The sequence below is a fragment of the Triturus cristatus genome, chromosome 12 (genome assembly GCF_964204655.1).
Source record: "Triturus cristatus chromosome 12, aTriCri1.1, whole genome shotgun sequence".
In the NCBI taxonomy this organism is placed as follows: Eukaryota; Metazoa; Chordata; class Amphibia; order Caudata; family Salamandridae; genus Triturus; species Triturus cristatus.
This window is the reverse complement of record NC_140595.1, coordinates 529,355,211-529,382,790: the sequence shown is the minus strand read 5'-3', so window position 1 is coordinate 529,382,790 and position 27,580 is coordinate 529,355,211. Positions and strand designations below refer to the sequence as shown.

The 27,580-nt window shown below is 46.5% G+C and overlaps 1 protein-coding gene across 1 annotated transcript in view; it reads right to left on the bottom strand.

Annotated features, from left to right (window-relative positions):
- The window catches only part of BBS2 (Bardet-Biedl syndrome 2), a 263,238-nt gene that overhangs the window by 87,132 nt on the left and 148,526 nt on the right, over positions 1 to 27,580 (bottom strand). Inside the window, exons 10-11 of the mRNA XM_085638719.1 lie at positions 18,643 to 18,729; positions 10,217 to 10,352 (exon numbers count right to left, since the gene is read on the bottom strand). Of these exons, the coding sequence (XP_085494845.1) occupies positions 10,217 to 10,352; positions 18,643 to 18,729 (223 nt within the window). The remainder of the gene's footprint in view (positions 1 to 10,216; positions 10,353 to 18,642; positions 18,730 to 27,580) is intronic.

Sequence of the window (27,580 nt, the reverse complement as noted above, 5' to 3'; positions counted from 1 at the left end):
GTTCGCCCGAAGCTCCAGAGGGCTGATATGGTGCTGGCACTCTGCTGGAGATCAAATGCCTCTGATTGTTATCTCTCCAGGTGACATCCCCAAAACAACAGCGACACATCTAAAACATTCATAAGCCCTGAGTAGGGAAGGGAAAGTGGCCTGCTGCATGTCAAATTGGCTTCCACAACCCACCACACCAGTTGATGTGTTGTCTCCCCTGAGGTCTGTATGGAGTCGGAGAGGCAACACTGATGCTGGGCCTACTGAAATTTGAGGTCCCACTACAGCATCCACTAGTGCAACCTGGCGTTCAAGATGAGGAGGATGCTTGAAGCCAGGAGACCAAGAAGCCTCAGAGGCAACCCCATCAAGACCCAGGACTGATCCCAAAACTTCTGGATCATATCCCAAATTAACCTGAGTAGCTGCAGTGGAGGAAAGGCCTTAAATGCCACTTTGACCGGGTTTGCCCCAATTAAAGGGATGCTATGCGTTGAGCTTAGGTGCAAATTCAACTCGATGGTCAATGCCACGGGCATCATGAGTGCGGATGTCTCCTGGAGGCTGTCCATGATTACTGTGGCAAACCCGCCTACAAGAGACAGTCATCGAGGTAATGGACTACATGTACTCCTGACCTCTGCCATAACTTGTCCACTGCCACCACTTCTGTTAAAAGATGAGGGACAGGAGTAAGGCTGCAGGGAAACAATGCAAATGGAAAGTGGCCATGGCCCACCTTGAACTGCAGGTAATGCTTGTGGAAACGCACAACAGGTGTATGGAAAAACGTATCCATCCTGCTTCCCTAGGGCCACAATCCAATCTCCAGGTTCTGGAGACCAAAGAATCTGGGCCAGCATGAGCAACTTGATGCAAAGGTCTGAGGCTCCAGTCCTCCTTCAAGACAAGAAAATATCGAGAGTTAAATCCCATCCCTGTCTCCAAATCTGGTACCTATTCAATAACACCTTTGGAGAGACTGCGCTACTGCATAAAGATTCTGCAATGCTCTTCTGGTGTGTGCTCTGGCAAGTGGGAAAGGAGTCGAAGGAAAAGGTAGGGCATAACCCTTTTGAATGATTTGTAAGACCCATTTGTCTGCCATCATGGTCTCCAGCCAGACAGGAAACATTTGTTCCTGCCATCTGCCAGCCAAGCATGGGTCTCGGAGGTCAAACAAAACAGCGTGAAAGCAGTTGAAGCAGGAGACAATGAGTTGAAGGAATGCGGTCCCTGCTGAGTTCAACAAATTCTGCTGGCGACATGTCAGCTGCCAATAACAGACTTGGAGTTGATGTTGTCTATAATCTAGCCCCCTAGCATAGCCTCTGAATTTTCTGAACTGGTAGGGAGATTCTTTTGCAGGCGTAGAAAAGTCAGGGGATTGCACAGTGGTGCAGCTGTCTTTCAAATGTTCCAGTGCAGATTCAGCCTTCTACCCAAATACTCTGGTACCATCAAAGACCACCTCCATGAAAGATGAAAGCATGCAACCAGAAAATCCTGTTGACCTCATCCAGACATGCTTTCTAAGCATGACGCTGGTGCCAATGGCTCTAGCAGTACAGTCAGGGCTGTCTGGAGAACAAACTTTGCAGCATTCTAGCCATGTTGAACAGTCTGGGCTAACAAGACCCTGAGATCTTCTGGGACAGCCTAGTAAGTAACATATTGTTTCTTACCTGATGGTGTAGTTTTGCAGCTTGAAGACTTTCTGGATTCAATATGCTGTGCATTATTCCGCCATCTAGTGGTTGGGTCCGGAATTGTTGTACTTCTTTTTTTTTCCGTGGCCCAGGTGGGCGTCGACATACCACCATTTGGTGTCTTTCATGACGTTGACACGCTTACTCCGGTAGCCCCCACCTTTGGTCGCCATCTTCGGATTCTTTTTTTTTTTTCCTTTCTTCTTTTTTAATAGTCTTCCTCCTGTTTTAATAGTCTTCCTCCTGTTTTAATAGTCTTCCTCCTGTCTCATCTTTCTGGCGGAGGAGGGTGGGATCGCTAGTGAATCCAGAAAGTCTTCAAGCTGCAAAACTAACTGAAACTGAACTCTGACAAGACCGAGATCCTCATCCTCGGACCCTGCCAGTCAGCCTGGGACCACACCTGGTGGCCAGCCTCCCTCGGCAAGCCGCCCGCCCCCACCGACCACGCTCGAAAACTAGGCATCATCCTCGACTCCTCCCTCTCCATGCGTCGCCAAATTAACTCCGTGGCCTCCACCACCTTCAACTGTCTTCGCATCCTACGTAAGACTTTCAAGTGGATCCCCGCGGACTGCAGGAAGACCATCACCCCCGCATTTGTCACCAGCAGACTGGACTACGGCAACGCATTTTACGCCGGGACTAACAAAACCCTGATCCACAAACTACAAACCATCCAGAACGTCGCCGCCAGACTAGTGCTGGGTACGCACCGACGCGAACACATGACCCCACATCTCCGCGCATTCCACTGGCTGCCCGTGGAAGATAGGGTCACTTTCAAGCTCCTCACCCACGCATACAAGAGCCTCAACGATGCCGGCCCAACATACCTCAACAATTGACTCTCCTTCGACGTGCCCGAAAGAAACCTCCGGTCAAAGAACCTCGCCCTGGCAGAAGTCCCTCGCATCCGCAGAACCAGAACAGGCGGGAGGGCTTTCTCCTTCATCGCGGCAAAAACATGGAACACGCTCCCTGTGAGCATCAGACGCTCCCCTAACCTGAAAACCTTCAGGAAGGACCTCAAGACCTGGCTCTTCAAGTGACACGGAGTAGCGGATCTCCCCTCCCCCTAGCGCCTTGAGACCCTCACGAGTGAGTAGCGCGCTTTAAGCCCACTGATTGATTGATTGAACTACACCAACAGGCAAGAAACTATAAGTTTTGCAGTGTGAATCTTTCTGGATTCACTATGCTGTGCATAGACTTTGTAGCAGTTTGCTAGGTTTGTGGTGGCTGGGTGGAAGATGAACGCTGGTTACTGAATGTGTGTTGAAAGACCTTCTGTCCCACTTGCGCTTCCTTGTTCCTCTGAATATCTACGCAGTAGTGCTTAGTGAACGTGTGCACTGAGGACCATGTTGCTGCTTGGCAAATGTCTTGAATAGGTTTATATGCTAGAAACACAATTGTTGCTTCTTTTTACCTTGTGGAGTGAGCATGCGTCGCTCCTTGCAATTCTTGCCCTGCTGGTTTGTGGCAGAATTGTATGGTTTGTGCAATCCATCGTGCAATAGTATTTTTGGTAACTGGTCATCCCAAAAAACTTCTGATAAGTTTACTCGTCTTCCTCATCTTCGGCATCGCCGTACTACAGCTCTTCCTCCTCCAGTTCCTCGCCAGGTTCTGGTGTGGTCAGTGGTTGAATTTCCTCGACGCACCTTTCGGCTTCGGGCGTGGGTTTCGACGGAATAGTGAACTGTTTCATCTTCTCGTCGCAGTCCTTCTTGCGTTGCAAGATGCTTGCCATCTCGGCCTAGAATCTTTTCTTTTTCTTTTCCATCTCGGATGCGTGTTCGGCGTCAAGGGTTTTGGCTTTTCTCTTCGCGGTTGTCGAAGTCGTAGCCGCTTTCAGCCCTTAATTTTTCTTTTTTTTTTTACTTTTTATTACCAGACATCATCTTATTGATTACATTACAGAGGAAGTGATAAGTCAGGCGACATGGAGACAATAGGTAAAATCAGTGAATGCAAAATGTCACTAGGAAGATCTAGGGTAAGGGGGGTGGGGATCTTCACAACTAACAGAGAGGGGCGGCTGACATATGTCCCCACAATAGGAATTCCAGAAGCCCCATATGCGAGTCCACTTCTTAGGGCAACCCCGGGCCACATACTGTCTTCTCTATGAACATGGACCAATCCAGATCTTTCTCCCAGTTTCCCACTGTGGGAGGATGTGACGCACCCCACAGCTGCGCGATGTTTCTCTTAGTGAGCATAAGCCCCAGAGTGACCCATTGCATAGAGTAACCATTCAAATCCGTCGGCTCCCAGATATTCAATAAGCATCTACGAGCTTAAAGGCTGAGTTGGGTGGATAGAACCGTGTTAATGATGTCATGTATCTTACGCCAGTAGGGTTGAATACTGTCGCATTCCCAAATTATGTGCATAAAAGTACCCACCTGGCCACATCCCCGTCTAAAATCCCCCGGTCTATTTTCCCCATCCGCACCAACTGGGGTCCCGTCACATAAACCCTATGGAGGATTTTAAGTTGGACTAGTCTGAGTCGCGCTGGTATTGCCACGACTCTAGGTGAGGAAACGGCCTCCTGCCATTCCTCGTCGTCCATCTCGATTCCATCTCCTGACCATCTCTCCCGAAGGGAATGAAGAGGGTCTGGCATATTATTTATCAATTTTTTATATAATCAGTGAAATAGTTTTGTCAGTGACGTGGCCATCTAGTATCCTATCCCCCAATGGGGAATATTCGGGAAGGGTGGTACTACGCTGAAAGTGGTAGCGCAAAGCATGTCGTATCTGTGTGTAACGGAAGAATTCCGAATTGCTGTTGCAGGGCGGCGAATGGTTTAACATCGGTCTTGTCCCACAAGTCACCTATACGCGAGATACCTATAAGGTCCCACTTGTCAAACCCCTTGCATTTCCATAGACTACCCAGCTGTTCTGAGACCCATAACGGGGTCGCAAGGGTAAGCCTGTGATCCCAACCAAGGCGTTTAGTGGCAGTATGCCAAACATGCACCGAATGTTTGGTGAGGCCCGTGAGTTTTAAGTGTTGAGGTTTGGAGTAAAGGACTCTATTATAGTTCCCACCAGAGAGAAGCCATCTATCCATGCTATAGCCTGGATCCCCGGGACGGGTGTAGGTGCCATGATTGATGGCAGTTAGGTGAGCTGCCCAGTAATACTTTTTAAGGTCAGTGAGGCTAATGCCACCGTCATACCAATTCAAGGTGAGCTTACTGAGGGCGATGCGTGGCTTCCCATCCCATAACAAGTCCCACTGAAGGCCTTCTATCTCCCTGAATTATGTCGATGGAACAGGGTCTAAGGAATTCTGCAGGGGCATATAAAAACGGAGGTAAAGACATCATTTTAAAAAGAGCCGCTTTTCCCAGTAGGGAAAGGGGGAGTGATTTCCAGTTGTTTATGTCTTTCCTCAGCATGATTAAAGGCGGGAGCAGGTTCTGGGTGTACTGGAGTGATAGATCTAAGGAGAGAAAAATTACGAGATACTTGAAGCCCTCTGTAAGTATCTGTATCGGGCACCCCTTCGGTGGGATAGGCGGCTCTCCTGCCAAAACAAATAGCAGGAATTTACTCCAGTTAATAGAGTATCCGGAAAATCTACCGAAGATGGCAAGGATATCCAAGACAACAATCGGGGACCGTCTCGGGGATGTCAGATAGAGCAGGATATCGTCCGCATAGAATGAGATGTGGTCTTCCCACTCCGGGGACCAGCGCATGCCCCGAATCATCGGGTGTCTGCGTATCCAGGCTGCCAATGGTTCCAATGCTAGAGCAAACAGGAGGGGGGACAGCGTACATCCTTGCCGGGTCCCCCGACCCAGCTCAAAAGTGGCCGACATTTTATTATTGACCACCACTTGTGCTAGAGGTTTAGTATACAGGAGCTGAACCCATTGGATGTATTTCAGGCCAAACCCCATTCTCTCCAAAACTGCCCAGAGATACGGCCATTCAATGGTGTCGAAGGCCATGGTAGCATCGAGGGAGACTATAATAGCTGGTTCTAGGATGGCGGCTGCTCTACCCAATACTCCATGTGCCCTACGCAAGTTAAGCGCTGTGTTACGATGTGGAATGAAACCAGATTGATCTGGATGGACCAGAGTCTCGATAACAGTGACCAGATGGCTGGCCATGAGCTTAGCCAGAATCTTGGGCTCTGCATTCAAAAGGGAAATCTGTCTGTACAACCCACACTCAGTTTTAGGCTTCCCTTTCTTATGGATAGTGATTATGGTGGCCGTCCTCTGGTCTATTGGTAGGAACCCCTTGTCTCTGGAGTCTTCATACATGGACCGGATATATGGGGCCAGTCTGTCCGGTCAAAGTTTATATAGTTCTATAGGAAGTCCGTTAGGACCGGAGGCCTTCCCTGAGTTAAGGGACCCGATTGCTTTCGCTATTTCATCGTTGGATATGTCGCTATCCAGACAGTTACAGTCGTCCACTGGGAGCTTGGGCAGCGTTATGTCAGCTAACAGTTGACGGGAGTCCTCTATGGAATAGGGAGCAACTGAAGAATAGACAACGCCGAAATGGTCCGCAAACTTGTCAGCAATGCCTTGGGGATCTGTGAGGGGGGTGCCCCCCTACCCATGAAGTTCTGGCACCAGCCGGCTTGCCCACTCTTTTTTTGTCCAACCACGCTAGTAGTTTCCCCGCTTTGTCTCCCACATCATATAACCGTCCCTGGGTGGCTCTCCCCAAGGTTTTGGCCTGCTCAGTCGCCAAAGCCCTATACTCCTGTTGTCGGAGCTTGAGATAATGGAGTTTGTCCAGTGTATCCTCTGATTCCAGGTCAGTTTCTAATTGGGGCATCTCTGCCTCAATGGCAACTATCTCTCTCTGGTGGTCTTAGCCCTTCATTTTTCGACGTCGAAACGTCCATTTCGTAACTGCTCTACGACGCCTTTGCCTTATCTTGGGTTTTCGCCGTCTGGGAATCCTTGCCGAAGGAACCGACGGGCTGTTTGTCCTTGGATGCAGTTGCGGACGTCGAGTGCTTCGACGGCAATGCTCCTTTCAAGGACTTTGATTCACTTTTGCGAGTATCACTGGAGTGCCCGGGGTTCGACGACTCTCTTACCTCCTTCGGCATTTTCTTTTCGACCTCGACGACTATGGCGTCCTCCGGTCCTCTCAGCAATGTTGTCCTCTTCTCCACTGGAGAGTCCCAAAGCTCGGCGCGATGGAGGTGTCACCTGCCCCTGCATGCTGTAGTTTTCTCTTCTTTGCATCTCTCTTACTCTGAGGGTTTTCAGAGTTAATGCCGCGCAGGCGTTGCAGTCCTCGCTTCGATGGTCGAGCGGCAGGCAGAGATTGCAAACCGGGTGTTGATCCTTCTGCGCGTACTTGTGGTGGCAGTTTGGACAGAATTTGAAGGGAGTTTTGTCCATCACTGCGCCCAGGTAGCCCCCTGTGTGCGCATTCTCTGTAGAACATCAACATTCTCGATATTTTCCTCCTCTTTCGTCATCCCCGTTACGTGACTCGTAATCCGGTATGTTCTCAGGTGATTTCTCGATTTTTCTGTTTTTCATGGATTCATCTCTCCAAAGTTGTGGAGCTCCTTCACTGACGATCCAGAACCAACGTCGGAAAAAATGAATCTGAAGATGGCGACCAAAGGTGGGAGCTTCCGGAGGAAGGGCATCGATGTCACGAAGGACACGATATGGTGGTATGTCGATGCCCACCTGGGCCCCGAAAAAAAAAAAATGAAAAAAAGAAATACAACAATTCCGGACCCAACCACTAGATGGCGGAATAATGCACAGCATAGTGAATCCAGAAAGATTCACGCTGAAAAACAGCATTACTAGATATTAGTGTTAGACTGGCTTAAAAGACATCAGTTCGAAGGAAAGGAACCAGAGTTAACCTTAGAGGGTTGGACAATCAGGCTCTCTGGTGTTTCTTTAGAAAGTCCAGAGCACAGGGGGTAGATCTAGGTCACCAAGCTAAGGGTCAGCTGACTGCCGGACAAACATGGCTCAGGCCACACAGCCATGCCAGCATCAGTATGGGATTCCTTAAATGGTAGTCATTGCTCAGGTGAAGTAGACCTTGGTTGGAGGATTTCAGTCAGCCCATAGGATTTAGCATCAATGATCAGTAACTGTAGTTCTTGTGACTCAGCAACCCTTCAAAACACCACTGTAAACAAGCCACTTTCCCCAGTAGGCAGCCCTTATGGCGAAGGTATCTCAGTTTCAGGGGATGTATCTAGCCAACTGGTTTTTGGTAAGTCCAGATATAGCACATCACCAATATGGTGAGGGGAGAGCAATCCTTCCCCTTCAATGTCATCATTTGCTGTTTCGAGGGACATAGGGAACCTCTTGAACTAGAGGAGTCAGAGCCAAAGAATGCATGGATCCTCTGCTGAGAACGATGAGGCACTGAGGTTTCGTGCTGATAACGATGAGGCACTGAGGTTTCGGATCAGAGTAAGAAATTAATAACTGGTTGCGCTTTTGTGATGTCATTACATGACATCAGTCGTGATCAGGCAGACAGACTCCAAGATTGGTGTCTGGACTAGATCTTCTATTGGCATCATTGGTGCTATTAGAGAAAGAACCAGCATGGACCTACATACCAGTATAGAAGTCTCTACTGGAATTGGTATGGGCCCAGTAATAGCCTACAGAGGACAAAAGGGTCAGGGTGGATTCACCAGCAGCAACTCATATAGAAACCCCTGTGGCTCGCTACTGTCCAAAGGCACAACAGAGAGCTGGAAGTGCACTGAAAATCCGTAGCATTGCATTTTTTAAGGCCTCTTTTCGCAGCGGGGTCGATAAGGGCAAGGAGAACTTCGGGAACAGCTGTGGAACTGGTTCAGGTGCCAGGGACTGTAAAAGTGAGGACCACTATTTAGTGACTCTCTCACCTTATCACCCGACATCAAGTGGAGGGATGGGGGTGCTATTCCTCTTTTGATATTTAATTATTTATGCTTGCAGAAGACTTTCAGCGGAAGAGACCTTTTTTGTGAGAACAGCCCTGAGAATGGAGAGTGACCTGTGCTTAGACCGCAGCCTCCTTTTTTGCTTTGCAATGTAGGGTTTCACTTCCCAGTCTCAGATGGCCTTCAGCTGTATGAGGGTACACTTGTTGCATGACCAAACAACAGAGGCAGACCTCATCCATGGGTTTGTGACCAACATTCCCTTCTTGCTGTCTTGGCATGGCTTGAATGCGGTAGTGTCTACTGGGAATATTGTTGTGTAGCAAACTGTGAGAGAATTTGGAAATTGTTAGAAGACCAACAATAGAGCGAAGCTCCATATTTGCGTTGAAGGTCGCAGAAAGAAAGGTACTGACATCACCCCCGGAATAGTGCTTATATGGAGCGCGACTCCATCACTTCTCGGGAAGTACAGTCATTGCAGAGCCATATGGCACCAACTACTGATGTTTGGGAGCACTGCTGTAGAATTCACCACATCAAGAGAGGCACCTGAGGATATGCTAACGGTAAGGATTCTGCAGTTACAGGTACCCATCGGACTTACCACGCACAGATATTGAGCATTGATTAGAAAAAGAAGTTCTTAGTAGTGCACCCTCTTTCCTAGAACCACGAAGATAAAGTCTCTTCTGCATTTAAAACAATGGGTTGATAAGCTTTTCAACAGATATGCACCATGGCTAATAATGTTATCTGCCTGTACTACCAAAAGGCATCAGACTTTAGGTACACATCAATAGGTACCTCTCTTGTAAAGTACAGGGTCACATGCGGGGCTAATAAAATGTACAGAACATCTTAGAGTAAAATAGATTGATCAGTTTCTCAGCAGCTTTTATTTTCAAAAAAGCTTACTGCTAAACTTAATTCAGAAAACAAAAAGACCTCAAGATGACAAGGACTACATTAAACTGAGCCAAGTCACTAAACCAGCTCAACCAGTGGTCTGCGTGTCCGCGACAGCTTTGAAAATTACATATTAAAAAATGAATAAAATGTACACAAGTAAAGATGCAAAATGTAAAACTGAAAATGTTAAAACAGTCTGTAAATGAGAAGGAATTTAAAAATGGAGTCTAAAAATGAAATTGGTATCCTCAGGTTGATTTGTGGGAGCACTCAATATAGTATAGTGTAGACAATAGGTGGACTTGATTGAATTAACAAAAGCACGAACATTTCCATTAAAGTTTTAATGCTTTTACATTTGTCTATAAATTATTTAAAATATTTCATACTTGAAGTATTTTTTTGATGAATGCTTGTTTCTGTATGTTTATGTAATGTTTTACGGTTCAAATCATCTACATTGCTTAGGTCAGGACTCCCTGCTTCAAGTAATGACTCAATAGTAGACCCCAGATTCCAATAATGATTCACTGGGGTCCCTGGAATCCAGTAATGATTATAGGGGGTCCACAGAAGTCAAAAGGCTAAGAACCACTGCACTAAACTATTCTTAAAATGCAGAACTATACAGCTATAAAATAGTTTAGTCATGAATACATTGAGTATCTGGAGGTTTTTACCTTCACCATCAATTGAGCAACAGATCAACTGAGTGTGTCCATCCATTCTGTAATCTCCTTCCACCACTCCAGCAACCGAAGAATTGAAATTGTCTTTAAATATTACCTCACCAGTTCGGTCGCTTCGAGCATCAATCTAAATAAACATACATTACCAGAGGGGCAGTGTAAATTAATAGAGTATAACAAAGAATATACAGGCACTCAAAAACCTGACGGGAAATGAATGCGAACAGGTTAAATGTTTTCAAAAACACACAAGAGGACTACAGTTTAATTTAGCATACATCAATTTGAATAAAGTAACCAAAGAAAATGGGGCAGAAAGGTTTGGTGACAATGAAAACATCATTGCTCTAAAGGAAATATTATTTTGGAGCTTTATACCTTCTTTGGTTAGGTGCCTTGAAATTCAACAGACAATATGTACTTGAATAAGAACTGCTTTACTTGCCAGACTAGACTAGTGTTATGAGGAACGAGTTACTTACCTTCGGTAACGATGTATCAGGTAGAGAGACAGTCTAGCTGTAGATTCCTTAACTTAGAATATCCCCAGGCGTCAGACTGGATCTGGAAAACCTTTGCCCCAGCAGTACCTCTGCACGCAAGGGGGCGGCGTCGCCCGGCTCCGTCCTGACGTTGTCCACGGAAGTGACGTCAATGGAGCCATATAAGAGCACTCTGGCGTGCTGACGTCAGTTTTCTACAGTGAAACTTTTCCACGCCACAACGCGGAGCCACGGCAAAAACTGCGCAAGTATAGGAACAGTGTGTCAAAAAAGAGCAAAAAACCTTTGCAAATAACAATGATAAATCATTGCATGAGAAACACCACCATGTTGAAAGAGTACTCAAGACATGTAGGGACTGAAGTGGGCGAACAGAGCACTCGCCCCATCAAAAGTCCCATCAAAGCGAAGAGCCGTGCTCCCCCTAAGAGGCAACGGCAGTGGAAACGAATGGCATGACGAAGGACAGTTTGTATCCACAGGATGGAACTGTATGAAAAACAGACTAACCACATGATGGAATTGTATAGGACCACAAGACTGGAACCACATGACTCACTGCAAGAGACCAGAAGGGAACAACCACATAGAACGTTCACCACACCGCCCACAGTGAACTATGAACTGTAGCATAGTGAAATAGAATCTCAACCCAATCGACTGTAGCATAGACGAGGAAACCCCAAAGAAATGGGGAGAAATAGAAGAGGGCGGAGGGAGGGTAGACAAACATGAGCTTCTCCACGCTGGAGGACCCCAGGTGGAGCGGCATTGAAAGCACAGAACCTAGCCACCCAAAAACGAGAATGGGTGGATGGCCAATGGCACACAACAGAATGACACACCCTGCCCCAGAGGTAGGTGACGAGAGCACCCCTCAGGAAGACCAAGGCCACCTGTAAGGAGGCGAGGTGGTAGAACCCCACCTGGAAGGCCTTCGCAGAACGGGGATGAGGGGTGGGCATTAAGGAATCAGTGACTAGACTGTGTCTCTACTAGATACATCGTTGCTGAAGGTAAGTAACTCGTTCATCTGATAGAGACATCTAGCTGCAGATTCCATAACTTAGAATAGACACCAAAGCCATACCCCATTGGCGGAGGGTCTGATGTTGAAACCACCAAGTTCCAAGAGAACTGATCCGTCAATAACAGTGACGGAGCACGGTGGGAACAGCAGAACATGGAGAGGCAAAGGCACCACAATCCGTCAGAGGGCGGTACGAGAACTCCTCGTCCAGACAGGGATGAAAAGAGGCACCAGAAAGGGAGTTGCAGAATGGAATAAAGTTCATAAACTTTTGCAAAAAGACGGTAACTGAGCACCAGATCCCATGGACCCGCCAGAGACCGAGTTCCAGAAAAAGGGACAAGATAGGTTGCCATCGTCAGAGCATACCCACTCAGCATACAGCCAAAAAGTGAAATAGTAGGGGACAGATATCACCATGCCGAGATAAACTGAGTCATGACTACCAGAAGATACAGATATGTGGATGAAGGATACACAGAAGGAGATAAGAGTGTACCGTGTGAACCACACCACAGCTAAAGAAAATCTCAAGTAAAGGGATTACCAACAACACGCATGCAGCAGCAAAGCGAGGCGGGTGCATCACCAGGTAGTCATCCTGCCAACCATACCCAGAGGGACAAACTGCAAAGGGAAACCGGCAAGCTGGGGACACACAGAATACTCTGTTCCATGAGAGAGAGTGTGAGAGAGAGTGTGAGAGAGAGTGAGAGTGTGAGAGAGTGAGAGTGTGAGAGAGAGTGTGAGAGAGTGAGAGTGTGAGTGAGAGTGTGAGAGAGAGTGTGAGTGAGAGTGAGAGTGAGAGTGAGAGTGAGAGAGAAAGAAGAGAGAGGAAGAAGAGAGAGGAAGAAGTGAGTCCGGGGCGAAACCCTCCGATACTAGGACAAGGAAAACCTAGTATGCATACTCTCTCACTGTGTGTATAAATCATGATATATATATACCTAAGACAAAGAAGAAAAAAAAAATATATATATATATATATATTCACTGAAAAAAACATAGGTTTCACACATGTTATAGTTAGCGGAAATTTTACTGATAAAAAACCAGTGAAATTGCCCCGTTATAGTTAGTGCTGGCAACTATAACTCACGCGACCGCAATCCTCTGCTGATGCTAATACTGTATTTAGACACTTATTTGCCCATGTCTTCTTCCATACATTTTTAGCTATACATATATTACAAATATTTTTTTTTCATAAAGACACATATGTCATCAGCAGAAGATTGCGGTCGCGTGAGTTATAGTTGCCAGCACTAACTATAACGGGGCAATTTCACTGGTTTTTTATCAGTAAAATTTCCGCTAACTAGAACATGTGTGAAACCTATGGTTTTTTCAGTGAATTTGCAAGGTTTTTTAAATGCTAATTCCTAACTATAACGTGTGTGAAACCTATGGTTTTTTCAGTGAATTTGTACGGTTTTTTTAAATGCTAAGTTACTTTACGCCATTCGAGGCGTGCGCGCCCACTTAACGCAGTTCGTTCCGTGCACGGTTTTTATCAACTTTAATAAGCCCTGTACATTTGGTGGCCTTCGGCCACCAAAAGCACAGGGGGTGGGGTCAATGTGGATAGTGTTTTTTTTATTTCGATTTTATAATTTCATGTTGCCAAAATTTAGTTTTTTTTACCTATTAATAAGCCCTGTACATTTGGTGGCCTACGGCCACCAAAAGCACAGGGGGTGGGGTAAGTGTGGATAGTGTTTTTTTTTTTTTTTTTTTTTTTACCGTACGCTTACGGTAAGCGTACTCGGCGAAATTGCCGAAAAAAAAATAAAACCGTTTTTGCTCTTGGGGGATGTTTGGGGACTCCCTCAACATGACTATGTGGGAGGGAGTTGTCAAAACAGCCCCGTAACATGTTTTTGGCCATCTTGTTTGATAAACAACACTCAGTGCGAGAGACAAAATGGCGGCCGCCGCTTCCTGGTTTCGGCCGATTCGAATGTTTACTAAGATCTAAGAGCCAATCAGAATCGCGCTCGCGCACGCCACCGTACGCTTACGGTAAGCGTACGGTAAGCGTACCGTAAGCGGGCTCAGATATATATATTGATTTAAAGGCTATTTTCTCAGAATCTACTGAACAGATTTACACCAAACCTACAAAAGGCACTTCCTTGACCTAGGGACTACCTCTCTGCCAAATTTCTAGTAATTCTGTTCAGCCGTTCGGGCTGTAGCTCGTTCTAAAGGTCCTATGGAAAAATGCATGGGAAAAACGCGTTTTGGGACCCCCCTTTTATCTCAGCCCCCGCTTGACGAATCCCCCCGAGACTTTCAGGGTAGGAGCGGAGCGTAGCGCCCCACCTATTTTGAGAAATTCGCGAGGATTCATCGACCGGCGCCAAAGTTATTCAAAATAGAATGTTGAGGTTTTCCTATGGAAAAGGGGTCCTAACTATAACTACCTACTGGCGACCGCCAGTAGGTAATATATATATATATATATATATATATATATATATATATATATATATATATATATATATATATATATATATATATATATATATATATATATATATATATATATATATAATAATCCTACAACAGCAGGAAGAGTGCTGACAAAAGAGAAGTAGCCGTTGAAACTTCCCGTGCCAGGAAGAGAAGCTACAAATAGCCAACAAGTACCCCACATAGGGTATGGCGCATCCCTATAAAAGCAAGATGACCTTTTTGAGCCGAGTTCTTAGACAGAGGGCTAAAATGAAATGCAGAAACAGCTGGCCAGCTGCAACAAGAAAAGGGCAAGAAAGCGAAAAGGCAGTCCGTCTGGGTAATAACAAAGGACACCTCATGAGACAAGCTCATAGGCAGAGGTAAAAAAGAACCACATAAACAGCTAACCCAGCTGTATCAAAGGAAGGAAAAAACTGTCTAAACAGCCATACAGTCTGTCTGGGGAGAAACCTCTTGAACCCAGAGACGTAAATAAGGAAAACAAAATGACAACACAGTCACACGAAAATACAAATCAAACATAGGGGACTAAAAACCAGGCAGTCATGGAAATCCGGAGAGAAGACGCCGGACCGCCGAGTTGGCATGCTCATCAAAAAGAAGGGTCCCGTCAAAGGGAAAATCCCTGAGTCGCTCCCGAACATTCTCGGGAAAACTGCCATCGCGTAGCCACGCATTGCGACGCAAGGCAACTGAGCTGGCCATAGCTCGACCCACAGAGTCAGTGATGTCCATTGTCGATCGGATGGAAAACTGCGCAATATCGCGGCAATCCAGAACAAGCTGGACCAGGTCAGTACGAGGACCCTCCGGTAAAGAGGGAAGGAGTAGTTCGACGGAGTCCCACAGGGCAGAAGTAGCCCGAGCAAACATGCAGGTCGTGTTTAGGGACTGAAGGCCGGAGCTGGTGGAAGCAAAAACATTGCGGCCACACGACTCCAACCACCTAGACTCCCGAGTAGGGGGAAACAACGGTGGAGGAGAGGAAGGAAACACAGCCTGGACTACCAGTCCTTGAGCCCTAGGATGAAGGGCCAAACAGGCAGGGTCATCTGGAGTCAGGCGATGCGCAAGAGCACGGGTCACAGGGTCACCCGAGGAGGGTCTGACCCAAGTCCCCAGAAGGACATCATACAAGGACCTGCCAAAAGGCAACAGAGGCTCCACATCCACCGTGTCCTGATGAAGGAGATCCAACAAAGGATCCGAAGGCAGAGAGACAAGAGGGCGGCTGCATTCGTAAGGTATGTGCAGCCCTATTAACTGCCCTCGCAAAGTCTACGCTAGCCTACGTGGCCATGCGAGGGGAAGACAGCAAGTCATCCATTGGGGACGGCTGCAGACTAATCCGTCCACTCAGCGACAAAGGCCCTGCAGAAAAATGAGCCGGCCAGTGCCCCATGGGCCCCTGCTCCGTGGAGCATGGAAAAAATCCTGTGGGCGGTGAACCCACTGGGGTCACATCCTCCAGTAGAGGAACAGCCGGGGATGGAACCGGTGTCGCCTGACGATGGGACGGCGTCGGATCGGCGCAGATGACCTCCGTAGATGACACGTCGGACCAGCGTCGACTCGACCTCCACCGAGACGGGAGCGTGCGGGGGAGGAACGAAGTCGATTTGGAGTCGAACTCCGCACTGCAGCCACATCCAGCGACGACGCAGGGAGCCCTGCAGGACTGTGCGAAGACGCGTCAGGAGGGCTAGACGTCAGAGTGGGACGCCCATCTGGGCGGTGTCCCGACGTCGCAGCGACCCGTAAATCTGAGTCAAGGCACTCGGTCGGTGCCGAGGGCGAACCCGCCGGCGAACCCCTGACCTGAATCCCTACCCCCACTGTGGGGCCCGAAAGCACGCCAGGTAGAGGGGGTGACCAAAAGAAGGCCTGCAGAGCCCTGGAATAGGCCTCCATTGGGGTCCGCGTCGTCCCAGCACCAGGAAATGGTGATAGGCAGGGGTAGACTCCTGAGGGCTCGCGTCCGGTGAAGACCTGGAGCGGCGGCCCTCGACGTCACGCTTGTGCGAGGTCGACGATCTCAGTGACTTCTTCCGGTGCTTACCTGTGGCAGGCGAACGATGTCCACGGGAACGACTCCGGGATCTATCTCGAGCAGAGACCTCAGCGTGGGAGGAAGAACTGCGCCGTTTGGAGACGGGAGCCAGTGCCGCGAGGACTCTGACGGAACACCTGGGCAGACAACAGTTTCATCGGACATTCCCGCAGGGACTTTGGCTTCGGCTGCCGGCAGGCGTCGCATTCGGAGGAGTCGTGGTGCTCGCCCAAGCACCACATACAGATCTTGTGTGGATCCATCACCGACATCTGCCGCGAACAGGAGGCACACAATTTGAAGCCTGCAGGCATCGACACACGCAAAAGGCGTTGTGAAGGCCTGAACAGGCCAGAGGAACCGCTAAACTCCGGACCCGCGTTGGGATGCGCAAAAGAAGAAAAACTGACGTCAGCACGCCAGGGGGTGCTTATATGGCTCCATTGACGTCACTTCCATGGACGACGTCAGGACGGAGTCGGACAATGACGCCCCCCGGCGTGCAGAGGTACTACTGGGGAAAATGTTTTCCTGATCCAGTCTGACGCCTGCGGATATTCTAAGTTAAGGAATCTGCAGCTAGTGGTCTCTATCAGATCATAATTTTAACTGGATTTAGAAACAATATAACAATGTGCATTTGTGAAGTGTACGTTCACCAAAGGGTATCTTGGCGCTGAATAACAGATGTTTATTTGTTTATTTGTTTATTGTTACCCAACTCAATGGTGTTCATTTTATTGTACTCAGAAGGATGAAAGACTGAGTGGAACCACCAGGATTTGAACCTGTGACCATGAGGTCGAACACAGGCCCCTACATTGGACGTGTTAGTCCACTAGGCCACCAGACCGGGCCATATACTAATATACCAGGCACAACTGTACCAAACATTTGACTGTTTCTAAATCAAAACATTGTGGCTGTTGCAATTATTTATATCAGGCACTCCCCTGACAGACCCCAGCGAACATTCACGTTTCCCCCACCACCCACAGTGGAAAAGGCTGTCACAGGGAGGAGGTTCACTATACTACGTGTATTCTGTCTAACTAGAAATTCAATTCACAAATACGGATTCCATGACTCAAGATGTAATTTGCAGGTGTAGACGAAATGCTTTGAGCACCTTAGTGACTCTTGTTAAGTTACTTTAGGTTATACTGTCAATTTATTTATGTGCACATAGAGTTTCATGGTCCTCTATGTGACACATAACAAAAGCATAAAGCCCAAAGAGCCAATAAAAACCATAAAAGCGATGACTGGATGAACAAAGGAACAAGAGCACCAGAATATATTTCTGAAAAATACTAGTTTTGTGAACTTCTTAAAATGGGCTCGATTTAATTCAGCTCGCAACTTATATGGTAGCGTATTCCAAAAGACTGGTGGTGGCTATGGGAAGAAATGACTTCCTGAGGACACACCTCTGGCTTTGAGAACCATGAATAAGGGATTGCTGGTCAGCACTAGCTGAACAGATCAGTAGAGAATTAATTTGGCAGTGATGAAACCAGGAGAGTTACTTTTTCACCACGTTATGTAAAATAGTAAAGGCTTTGAAGACAAATCTGACACAGATGGACAATGAAAACAGTTTGAATAATTGGTTTATCTGTGTATTTTCTATAACATTTGAAATGTCATTCCTGTCCTTATTGCACATATAAAATTATATATACGCTATTATGTTGCTTTCAAGTTGGGAATTTTCATGAAATATATAGTTTGTGATTTCTCCTCACAGTAAAAATGTCTATTTGCACACTGATGTCAATATTGTGACTACAAATGTATTTTAGGCACTACACACAATCTTCAGTTTTAGGATTATGATTTGCAAGTGTTCATCTAGGAAAACATGAAAGCTGGAACTTGTTTCAGGCATATGCTAATAAGTTTTGTAAATTTTTCAAAAAAATTGTTATGCTGTGGAAAAAGTAGGAGTAAGCATTGGACTTGATATTCCAATCCTTTTAATTAGTATCCGCTGAATTTTGCGTCCAATGTAAAGATTTAACATGTTCTTCTGTAACAATAAGAAAGCGTAAGATGCAAGTTCAAGCATCCATTTCATCTGGCCTAAAAATAAATAAATATATATATATATAGTGCCTTGTCTAAAGCAAAGGAACCTAGATAGAGGCAATTACTTATCAATGATGCTCAGAAGTTGAGAAAAACAGAATACATTGGTCTAAGGTCATTATAAGTATACTCCCAGCTTTAATAATCATACTCAAGATGCAGGTATGAAGAAACTACATTAAAAGAACGGCTTCTCACCAGTTAAGAAAATTTGCTGTAATTGTATTACACAAATTACACATTTTTCAGCTCCAAAACTCACCTTTCCATTGGACCAGCCAGTTATCAGTTCACAGACCCCATCAGAGTTCAAATCAAACGCATGAATGCTCATTGCATGGTTTTTAGACTGCATCATAAAGAAAAAAACAATGCACATTTTTTTTTTCTCCTTCAGATGAAATTCTCTTAGGCAGTAGTCTAAAATCAACATAGTAACCTCTAAAATGGGGAAAGGTAAGGTACAGAATATCATATCCAAATTATCATCCAACAGAAATATCCTGTCATAAATATAATGTACAAAATGTTCCATAGGGACAATATTATTGTCAAACAACATCTCTTCAAATTATATTCTGAAATACAACTACTGTAAAAGGGTGAAAGATTTAAGTCTGGCAAACACCATCCTTTGCCTGCTCAGATGGATCAGCATTGCACTTGAATGTAACACAAATTATTTAAGTGGGAACTCCACACTAGCTTCCTGGTCATAGTTCCTATTCAAATGTGTGAAATTCCCAGTGGCCATGAAGAATGATTTATATTTGTTTGCAGACTGAAACAAACAGTGACGAAGCCGACTGCATGTACAGGGATATGTCAATAAATGTTGTTCTCCAATGCCCTCTATAGTTAAATGCCAACGGCTTCACACCCTCATCTGTGATTACTTTCCTTCTTTTTGATTGAGTGGTGCTACAAGGATAATTGGTAAAGCGTAATGATGCAATAGGCTGGTTCAGCAATGTCAAGTGTATGTCAATGCTTTTCCTTCCACAAATGTTTCGCCTAGAACAAACATCAAACCTGTGCGTTGCCACAATCAACCATGAAAAAGGGATTTGGTCTTCTCTTTTAATGGGTAAGGCTCTCGTTTCATGCATTTACATATGTACGATGACTATGAAGCTGGCTTGGATGATGCAAGAAAGAGCTGTCATGGCCCGAACCCAGGTCCTAATAATAATCATGTTCTCTTTAAAAAGCAGGTACAGAAAGAGAGATATCCAATGGACTGTAGTTAGTCATGACAAGGTGCTGCTGACTGTGCTAATTAATGAAGACATACACAAAGCATCAGCCCTTCAATTGACTTCCAAGTTACTACATCCAGTGTAGAATGTGAAAGGTACATGGAGCACCACTACCCACTCAATGCAAACTGTTGTTTGAACTTTCTCCTTGATGCTGCCCCAGCTACAAGAATAGACAGATGGTACTATTATTCAATGTTTGCATACTGGCAGGTAAAACGACAGTTAGAATCGCAATCTTTACACACCCTTAAGCGGCAGTCCCTTTTGTAGTCACATTGCCAGGTACAAACAGAGCTTTAAGAACTATAAACAAGTAAGGTTAGTTTCCCAGGCACTCTATACAAAAACCCTTCTAGGAGCTATGTTTATCTCCCACAGCTCACCTCATCGGAAACTTGCAAATGTATCCCAGTAGAATATCTGCTTGAAATACTACATGTCTTAAGTGTATGTGATGGGAATCTAAGTATGTAAGCATGTTAACATAACCAACATACACATCACTCTTTGATAGCACACCTTTGTTGATGGGACAAAAAAAATAAGCTATAGACACCCGACCCAACCACCCAGAACCTAAGATTCCAGACTGCACAATATGATCATGCTCAGAAGTAGGAGATGCCGTATTTTACAAATGGAATCCTGATCAGGAAATGTTAGGTGGAGAGAAACAAAGCTGTCAAAAACAACTGAAAAGGGAGGAACAATACAGGAATGAGCCCCACATACAACTCTGTGTAAAATGTGAAAAACAGAGTTCAGAGACATCTAAAAAGCAATAATGATTCTACACAGCAGGTCCCAGTGTTAAGAGGTCGGCACAAAAGAGAAAACTGGGAGAGGCGGAAGCTGGCACCAAAGCAGGGGTTGCATCCACACACAATGGCACCTTCTACCTGTTGCACAGGCCACTTTATTGTTTTTTTATTTTAAGCAGTATTCAGGCTTTACTGCCAATTGGCAATATCAAACAGTGATGTAAGAGCACTCAGAGAAAAAGAGGCACAGAAAGAGGCATAGAATTCAGAATACACGTAGTTAGCTTACTAAACCAGGTTTCAGATCAAGATAAGATGTAGTTAAATGATGCCTCACCAGGAGCCATGTACCTTCCTGCTCAGCCTCTTCATCAACTGTCACTCCTGCCTCTCTAGATCCTGGATGACCTACTCCACATTCTATTCTTACCACACTCCAACATTCCACTGGCATCAGATCACACAGCCAGGCTAAACAACGACTTCTAATAGGATACTATAGGAGATTACGCACAGTTCTCTTGTTTATCTTGTAGAACATGTTTTACTTCTTCCTGATAACTTGAATTCCATATAGTTCTTATTGACCTCTTAGGCATCTTCCAACATCTCGCTTCGCTTCAAGAACCTTGTGCTGCCAGGCACTGACAGAATGATACACTGAGCACTCTCCACTCCAGTGAAAGAAGCAGTAAACCCGTGGTGTGGAGTAAGTGGGACTGGAAAGTACAATACTTCTAAAGCTCAACGACTAGGATTGCTCCACCAAAGCCCATAGATTAAGGCCATAATTATAGACTTAAACATAGAACGGTTGAATGGAGAGAGAGGAAGTCTAAGGGAAAGAGAAAGCAGGAGAGAAGGGAGATGGGGAAGGGGGTGCCCAAGGAAAGGAATGCAGGGGAGGGAGTGGAAGGCGAGATAGAAGGAGGTGAAGAGGCGGGGAGAGATGGGGGATATACTTTGGGAATACACGTACAACAATTAAGAAAGGCAGAGGAAAGATAAAGTAAGCACACAATTAATGAGAGATTAATGCTGAATTAGAAAACAGCAGCAAGACCAACTGGAAAGGAAAGTCCAAAACATATTTCAGCAAGTCAAAAGTTTAGAAAATAGTACACAGTTTGTTGCAAAATTCTATGATGGTCAGTGACACAAAATGTTCTAAAAAATGTGCCCTTGTTAAGCAGTCTATCTCATATGTAAGATATACTTTAAAGATTCACAATTGGTGAAATGAGACATTGTGTTGTGATGGAGCCTCACCAGTAATAAAAGGAACAGGTTCTAGTCACTAGTCTAAACATGAATGATGGAGATGCCTGGTTTCAGAGCAAACACCACTGTCACATATACCACCATAACTAAACATAAAACATTGATGCAATTGTGATTTAGAGATAATTAACATACAATATTAACTAGCCCACTGCACATAAACCCAAGGGGACATGTGAGTAATTACCTGACTACCGACTAGAAACAAGAGAACCTTATTAGTATTTATCAGACAATATTTTTGGGTTTAACCTTTTCGCTGCTAGGCCTTTTCCCCCCCTGTGCTAAGCCTTTTTTTGGCTATTTAGGGTAGTTCGCGCTTAGGCCCCTGTAACTTTTTGACCACATAAGGTATCCACACCAAATTCGCTCCCTTTTTTTCCCAACATCATGGGGATTCAAAAGGTACCCAGGGTTTGTGGATTCCCCTGGAGGGGACCCAGAAATTAGCCAAAATACAGCTACGTTTTTTTTGGGGGGGGAAGGGCTCCAGATGAAAGTGTCTGTTTTTTTCCCTGCAAATGGTATCAAAAAAGGGGTTGTGGTGCTGAAATCACCATCTTCCAAGCTTTCAGTGACAAGCAGACTTTTGTCAGAAAACCAACATTTTGTACACAGTTTTGGCATTTTTCTGGGACATAGTCTATTTTTGCAATTTTTTGTGCTTTCAACCTCCTTCCAGTTAATGGTAGAAATGGGTATGAAAGCAATAATGGATCCTGGAGAGCCATACATTTAAAAAAAGTAGGCACAATTCTGAATTCAGCAAGGGGTCATTTGTGTAGATCCTTCAAGGTTTCTTCATAGAAACTAACAGTTAAATATAGGAAAAATTGAAAATTAGTTGAAAAAAACAGCCATTTGTATCAACATTTTCACCTGTAACTTCTTTTAATTATGACAGCTGTATGAAAGCAATATACCGCTACATTTGTTGGACCTTTCTGGTTGTGGAGATATATAGGACTTGTAGGTTCACCAAGAACCCGACGAACCCAGAGCCAATAACTGAGCAGCATCTTGCAATGGTTTTTTATTATGTTTCGGGTATATAGCAATTATTTTGGGGAAATGTATACTTGGAAAAATTGGTGTGAAAGACACCTATGTATCTCTGAAATGGGAACAAAACATAGAGTTTGGAAACAGTAGGTATTTGCACATTTCCGAAATCGGGAGAACCCATACTAGCATGAGAATTATAGGTCATTTTTAAAAATGACTTCTTTTTAGGTCTCGGCCTGACGTAAGCAGCACATGCGTTGCACTCGTCTTACGAGGCTTCTAGGAATCAATAGGATTCCAGAAGCCTCGTCCCAGCTCCGCCTTTAGTTTTGATTCGTGCACGTCGTTATGCGTCACGAATTATGCCAAAGGCAGGTCAATGATTGCACCAAAGGCATGTCACTCGCTGATTGTTGCCACCCTGGCTCCTTTTATCCATGCCCAGCGGGATTGGATCTCTTACTGGTGGCGGGAGACAGTGTCTCCTAATTATCCGCTACGCACTTTTTTGTTTTCATTCGCCTTTGGCAAAGGCAGCCGCGTGTTTATTTTTGCATCGCGCTTTCACTTAAAGTGAAAGCGCGATGCAATTATAAACAAGCAGCTGCCTTTGCCAAAGCCGAGAGCTTGTTTCTTTTACAAACTGAAGGAATTGTGGAAAGTGGTCAAGGTTTCCCCGGAGGACGGGAGCCGTCCCTGTCCCCTCGAAAGGCCCGCGACACCTTCACCATGCCATCGCACTACGTCCGTCTGGTTCAGTGCCTGCTGCCTGCCCTCTTCCTGCTCAGTAATCATGTGCCTATTCACTTGTTTCTGTGTGTCTCTTGAACACTCGTACAGCTGGCTGCAGTGCCCGGTGGAGTTTTACAACTCATGGGATGAAAGGGTGAGTCGAAGAAAGGAGGAGCAGGACCTCTGGGGATGCCGACTTGTGCCCTGCAGATTGCAGATCTCTTAAAGTGACGCACTGTCCCACTTGGCTACCTCGGATGCATGTTATGTAGGGTTCTTGTCTCGCCAATGAACACCTTGCTTCGCCCCGAGATATCCCCACAAAGGCTACACACTGGCTCCGGGGCTGTCTCACTCGGAGGGTCAGCGAGCGCGTTTAAGGCCAGGTTTAGGCACACCGACGCGTCTTTCTTCCGGGATTCCTGTGCCTGGCCAGCAGCGATAGGATGGGGTCTCCCGTGGGAGCCCAGCGGGGATAGTCCCACGAGCTGCTCCAGGCACCCACAAAGAGCTGTAGTTGATATGAGACCAACTTGTGCGCTAAAGTTTCTCACACTCCCTCGGGTCCTTTCCACACCCGACCCTCCGGGCCTGGCAAGGAGGTGCCCATTTCTTTTAGTAACTCCTCCGGGACTATTGTTTTCGGTTTCCATTCTAATATTTCAAAACAGCGCTTGGAAAGAAATTCCCCGATGCTGAGCTTGATATACCAATGGCAGATTGTGCGCTATGCTATGCACGTGGCAATTCTCCCTTATTCTACTGTCCCTCTTGTAAAATTGGGAACCAGCTGCCTTGGAAGTATCAACAGGCGATGTAGTTGAAAGTGGGCGCTATCTGCAAAAGATAAACAAACAAGCAATGCAGGCTTACCTTCAGCCTTATGCAAATAAAAAAAAACAGCAGATGTGGTGAAAGCATGCTTCCCATTTCACAGAGACTTGAAGCATTCATCAGCGCTTTCCAGCACCCCTTGGAGTGCTAGACATCAGTGGCTGTCGGTTTTCAAATTATAATTAAAAGTTTTCTTTCGCAATCCTCGCTGTACAATTTGTTCTAACTTGGCTGCCCTTGCAGCACCCCAGAAACAATTTTCTGCGCTCAGGTGTGTGTGTGCGCGAGGAGGAGCATGCTGTGTGTGGCAAAAGGCATTCTTGGCCAGCAGAGAGCAGCTAGGGCTCGCCAAGTGCTGTGCCTGGGGAGACAACTGCACAGAAAACGAAACAAAGTCTGTTTATATTAACCCCTCCCCTGCTCATGACGGAGCCATTCCGTCATGAGCCACGGTTGCCGTGTGCTCATGACGGAGTGGTTCCGTCATGCCGCGGCCGTTGGCGGCTGCTCCGCCCACGCGGCGTTGTTTCCCCGCCTGTGCGGGGGGACAATGCAACTGGGCGGAGTCATGACGGAACCACTCTGTCATGAGCACAGCTCAACCGTGGCTCATGACGGAGTGGCTCCGTCATGAGCACAGCGCCAGCGCGCTGCCCCCCAACCCCCCCCCCAGCGCTGCGGCGGAATTCCCGCTGCAGCGAAAGGGTTAATGAGGCGTCTTTGCCACATAATGCCTATCTCATGCCGAGTGGGAAGTTGGGAAATAGCACAGTTCAGTAATGTGTACCATACATAATTCTCTGGTTTTCCAGAAAACAAATACATCTTTTGGGTCAGTTTCTCAGGTCAAGGGGTCTAATCATGATCACGATGGACGGAGAAAAGGGAGAAGCTTTCTGTGGAGTGTTACCTGCACCTGTTCTTTACAGCGCTGCAACGACGAGTGGCTGTGCATAAAGCACTATCTAAGAAATGCACTACCATTTTAAAGTGCCTTTTTGAGGGTCTTGGACGATGCATGTCGTCGCTGCTACGTTTTCAGATATACCCTTTTAATGCTCTGGGTGGTCCCCAGCTCAGGCACAGGGCTGGCGAGGAGCCCTGTTCATCTCTTGTGCCTCCATGCTGAGAGTGGGTTAGGTAGCGCAGGATGTCTGTACACTGCTTTCTGTCCAACAAGAAGCAGTGGCACTGTCAAGAACACATTTGCATCGAATAAAGTAAGCGGGTGACGCTGGCGAGCATTTACGGCCTGTAATTAGAGGGACTAAGTCAGGCAGGTAGCAACCTCGTAACTCCCGACTTCCACCCGGAAGTAAAAACATATCACAGTTTATTTGTTTATTCTCGGTTTAATGTAGCGCAAACTCAGGTATTGGAGCGCTTTACATGAGCACCAGTTACAATACACAGCGTCACGTTCATTTTTGTAGGCACGGGGAGAGTACGTGATTTGTCAGGATCTTGAGGCGACGCTGAGACTATAACCAGATTCCCCTATTCCACTGTTGGCAGCTCTGGTTGTTATGCCACATTCTCTTTTCACACTACCAGCACCTTGCGACACTGTCATGGTGTTAGGATGCCAAGCATCAAAGAAACGACATAGCAATTGATACCCAGAAGCACGTTTTATTTCTCACAGTATGTGCGAGGGACAAAGCTGCACACCTTTACAGTAAAGTGCTGTTAATAGTTGTTACAGCAGCCAACAAAATGGCAATCACATTGTCAACACAGCATAGAGAATGGGAGCAAAAAGATTGTACTACTGAATATCGAGGTATAGATTTACTTTTTTTTAAATTTAACTTTGAAAGTGAGCGTGGCGTCGCTTCACTGACACCGCGCTCGGATTATTTAGATATTTCTTAACTTTAACACTGAGCGCAGCGCCCGCTTCAAGAACACCGCTCAGTGTTAAAGTTAAGAAATATATAAAGAAACCGAGCGCGGTGTCAGTGAAGCGGCACCGCGCTCAGCTTTAAACTTAAGCATTTGCAATGCAATCGGACCTATTGCATTGCAAATGCCTGTTTTTGATGGAATGTTGCCTCGTCGCCTGCACATCTATCTGAAACGGGCGTCACTGCCAGCACTGGTGGCCAATATAGTACTTTGCCAATGCTTTTTGTCTTAAAGTTCTTTATCATTTTTAGGTCTCGGCTAGCGAAGGCTGCGCTTGCGCAGTCTCGCTCGCGAGATTTAATGACTTGGAGAAGAGGGGCTTGAACCCACCCCTCTTCTCTCCTCTTCTCCATTGGCTGGCCTCTTAAATGCTGGCCAGCCATTGGAGAAGAGGTTTGTCTCGCAAAACAGGCCCCGTCCTTTTCGGATTCGGGGGCGTTTTTTTTCGATACTTTTCGCTGGGCGTGTTTTTCTCTCCTCCAGCCAATGGCAAGAGGAGAGAAAAAGAAAGACACGCCCCCGAATCCGAAAACACGCCCCCGAATCCGAAAATGCCGCTGCCTTTCTCCGAGGCATTTCTGCTTCACCTCGGAGAAAGGCAGTGGTGTGCTTGTTTCAGTTTTCCAGGGTATTGGCTCAACATCTTCAGCTGGGGCGTGGGCGGGTGTTACTCTTTGCAGGTCGGTGTTTCCCTGCAAGCGCGGTTTGTTTCACAGCTGCTGTAACATGGAAATCTGCTGGAAACACGCCGCTTCCCTTCACCGAGCCAGGGCGGGCACTGGCAGAGAGGGCCATGAGATAGTGGGCTTGGCTGGGCCGTACTATCTCAACTTCTTTGCTCCAGAGATTGAGGCATGGCGGGCCAGGGAGGAGCTTGACGCGGACGGGCCCCTGAGGCATCACGTCAATGCGGCTCCTCGTTGTTGCTTCGGGCCTCTGTGGGAGCAGGAAGGAGGGCCAGGCCAGCGGTAAGGGCTGAAATGCAGGGAGCGGACTCGCGTGTGAAGGCGGCACCTGGGCGTGGACGAGCATGGGAAGGAAGGGGACAGCTACGGGAGGTGGGCAGGGAAAGTAACCCGAAGAAGAGTGTGTGGGCGGTCCGAATAATCTTTAGGGGCGTTCAAAAAGGAGGGGCCTGCAGGGGACCCTCCTCCGCCCGCTCACAGAGTGCGTTGGAGTCCTGAAGTCCTTGGTGCTGTTGGTGATTGGAATGTGAGCCGGATACGATTGGACCGGGGAATCTTGGAAGTTCCGGGAGCGCCACAGGTACATTTCACAATTAACTTTGCGCTGCCACCGCGCCCCCATGTACCACTTCCCCCGCGTGTGGCTTGGTGCGGCCCTGGATTCAGGAAGGAGCTGCTGAGAGAAGTGTTCAAACGTCTTTGAGGGGGGAGGGGAAGCCCGAGGGATCTGC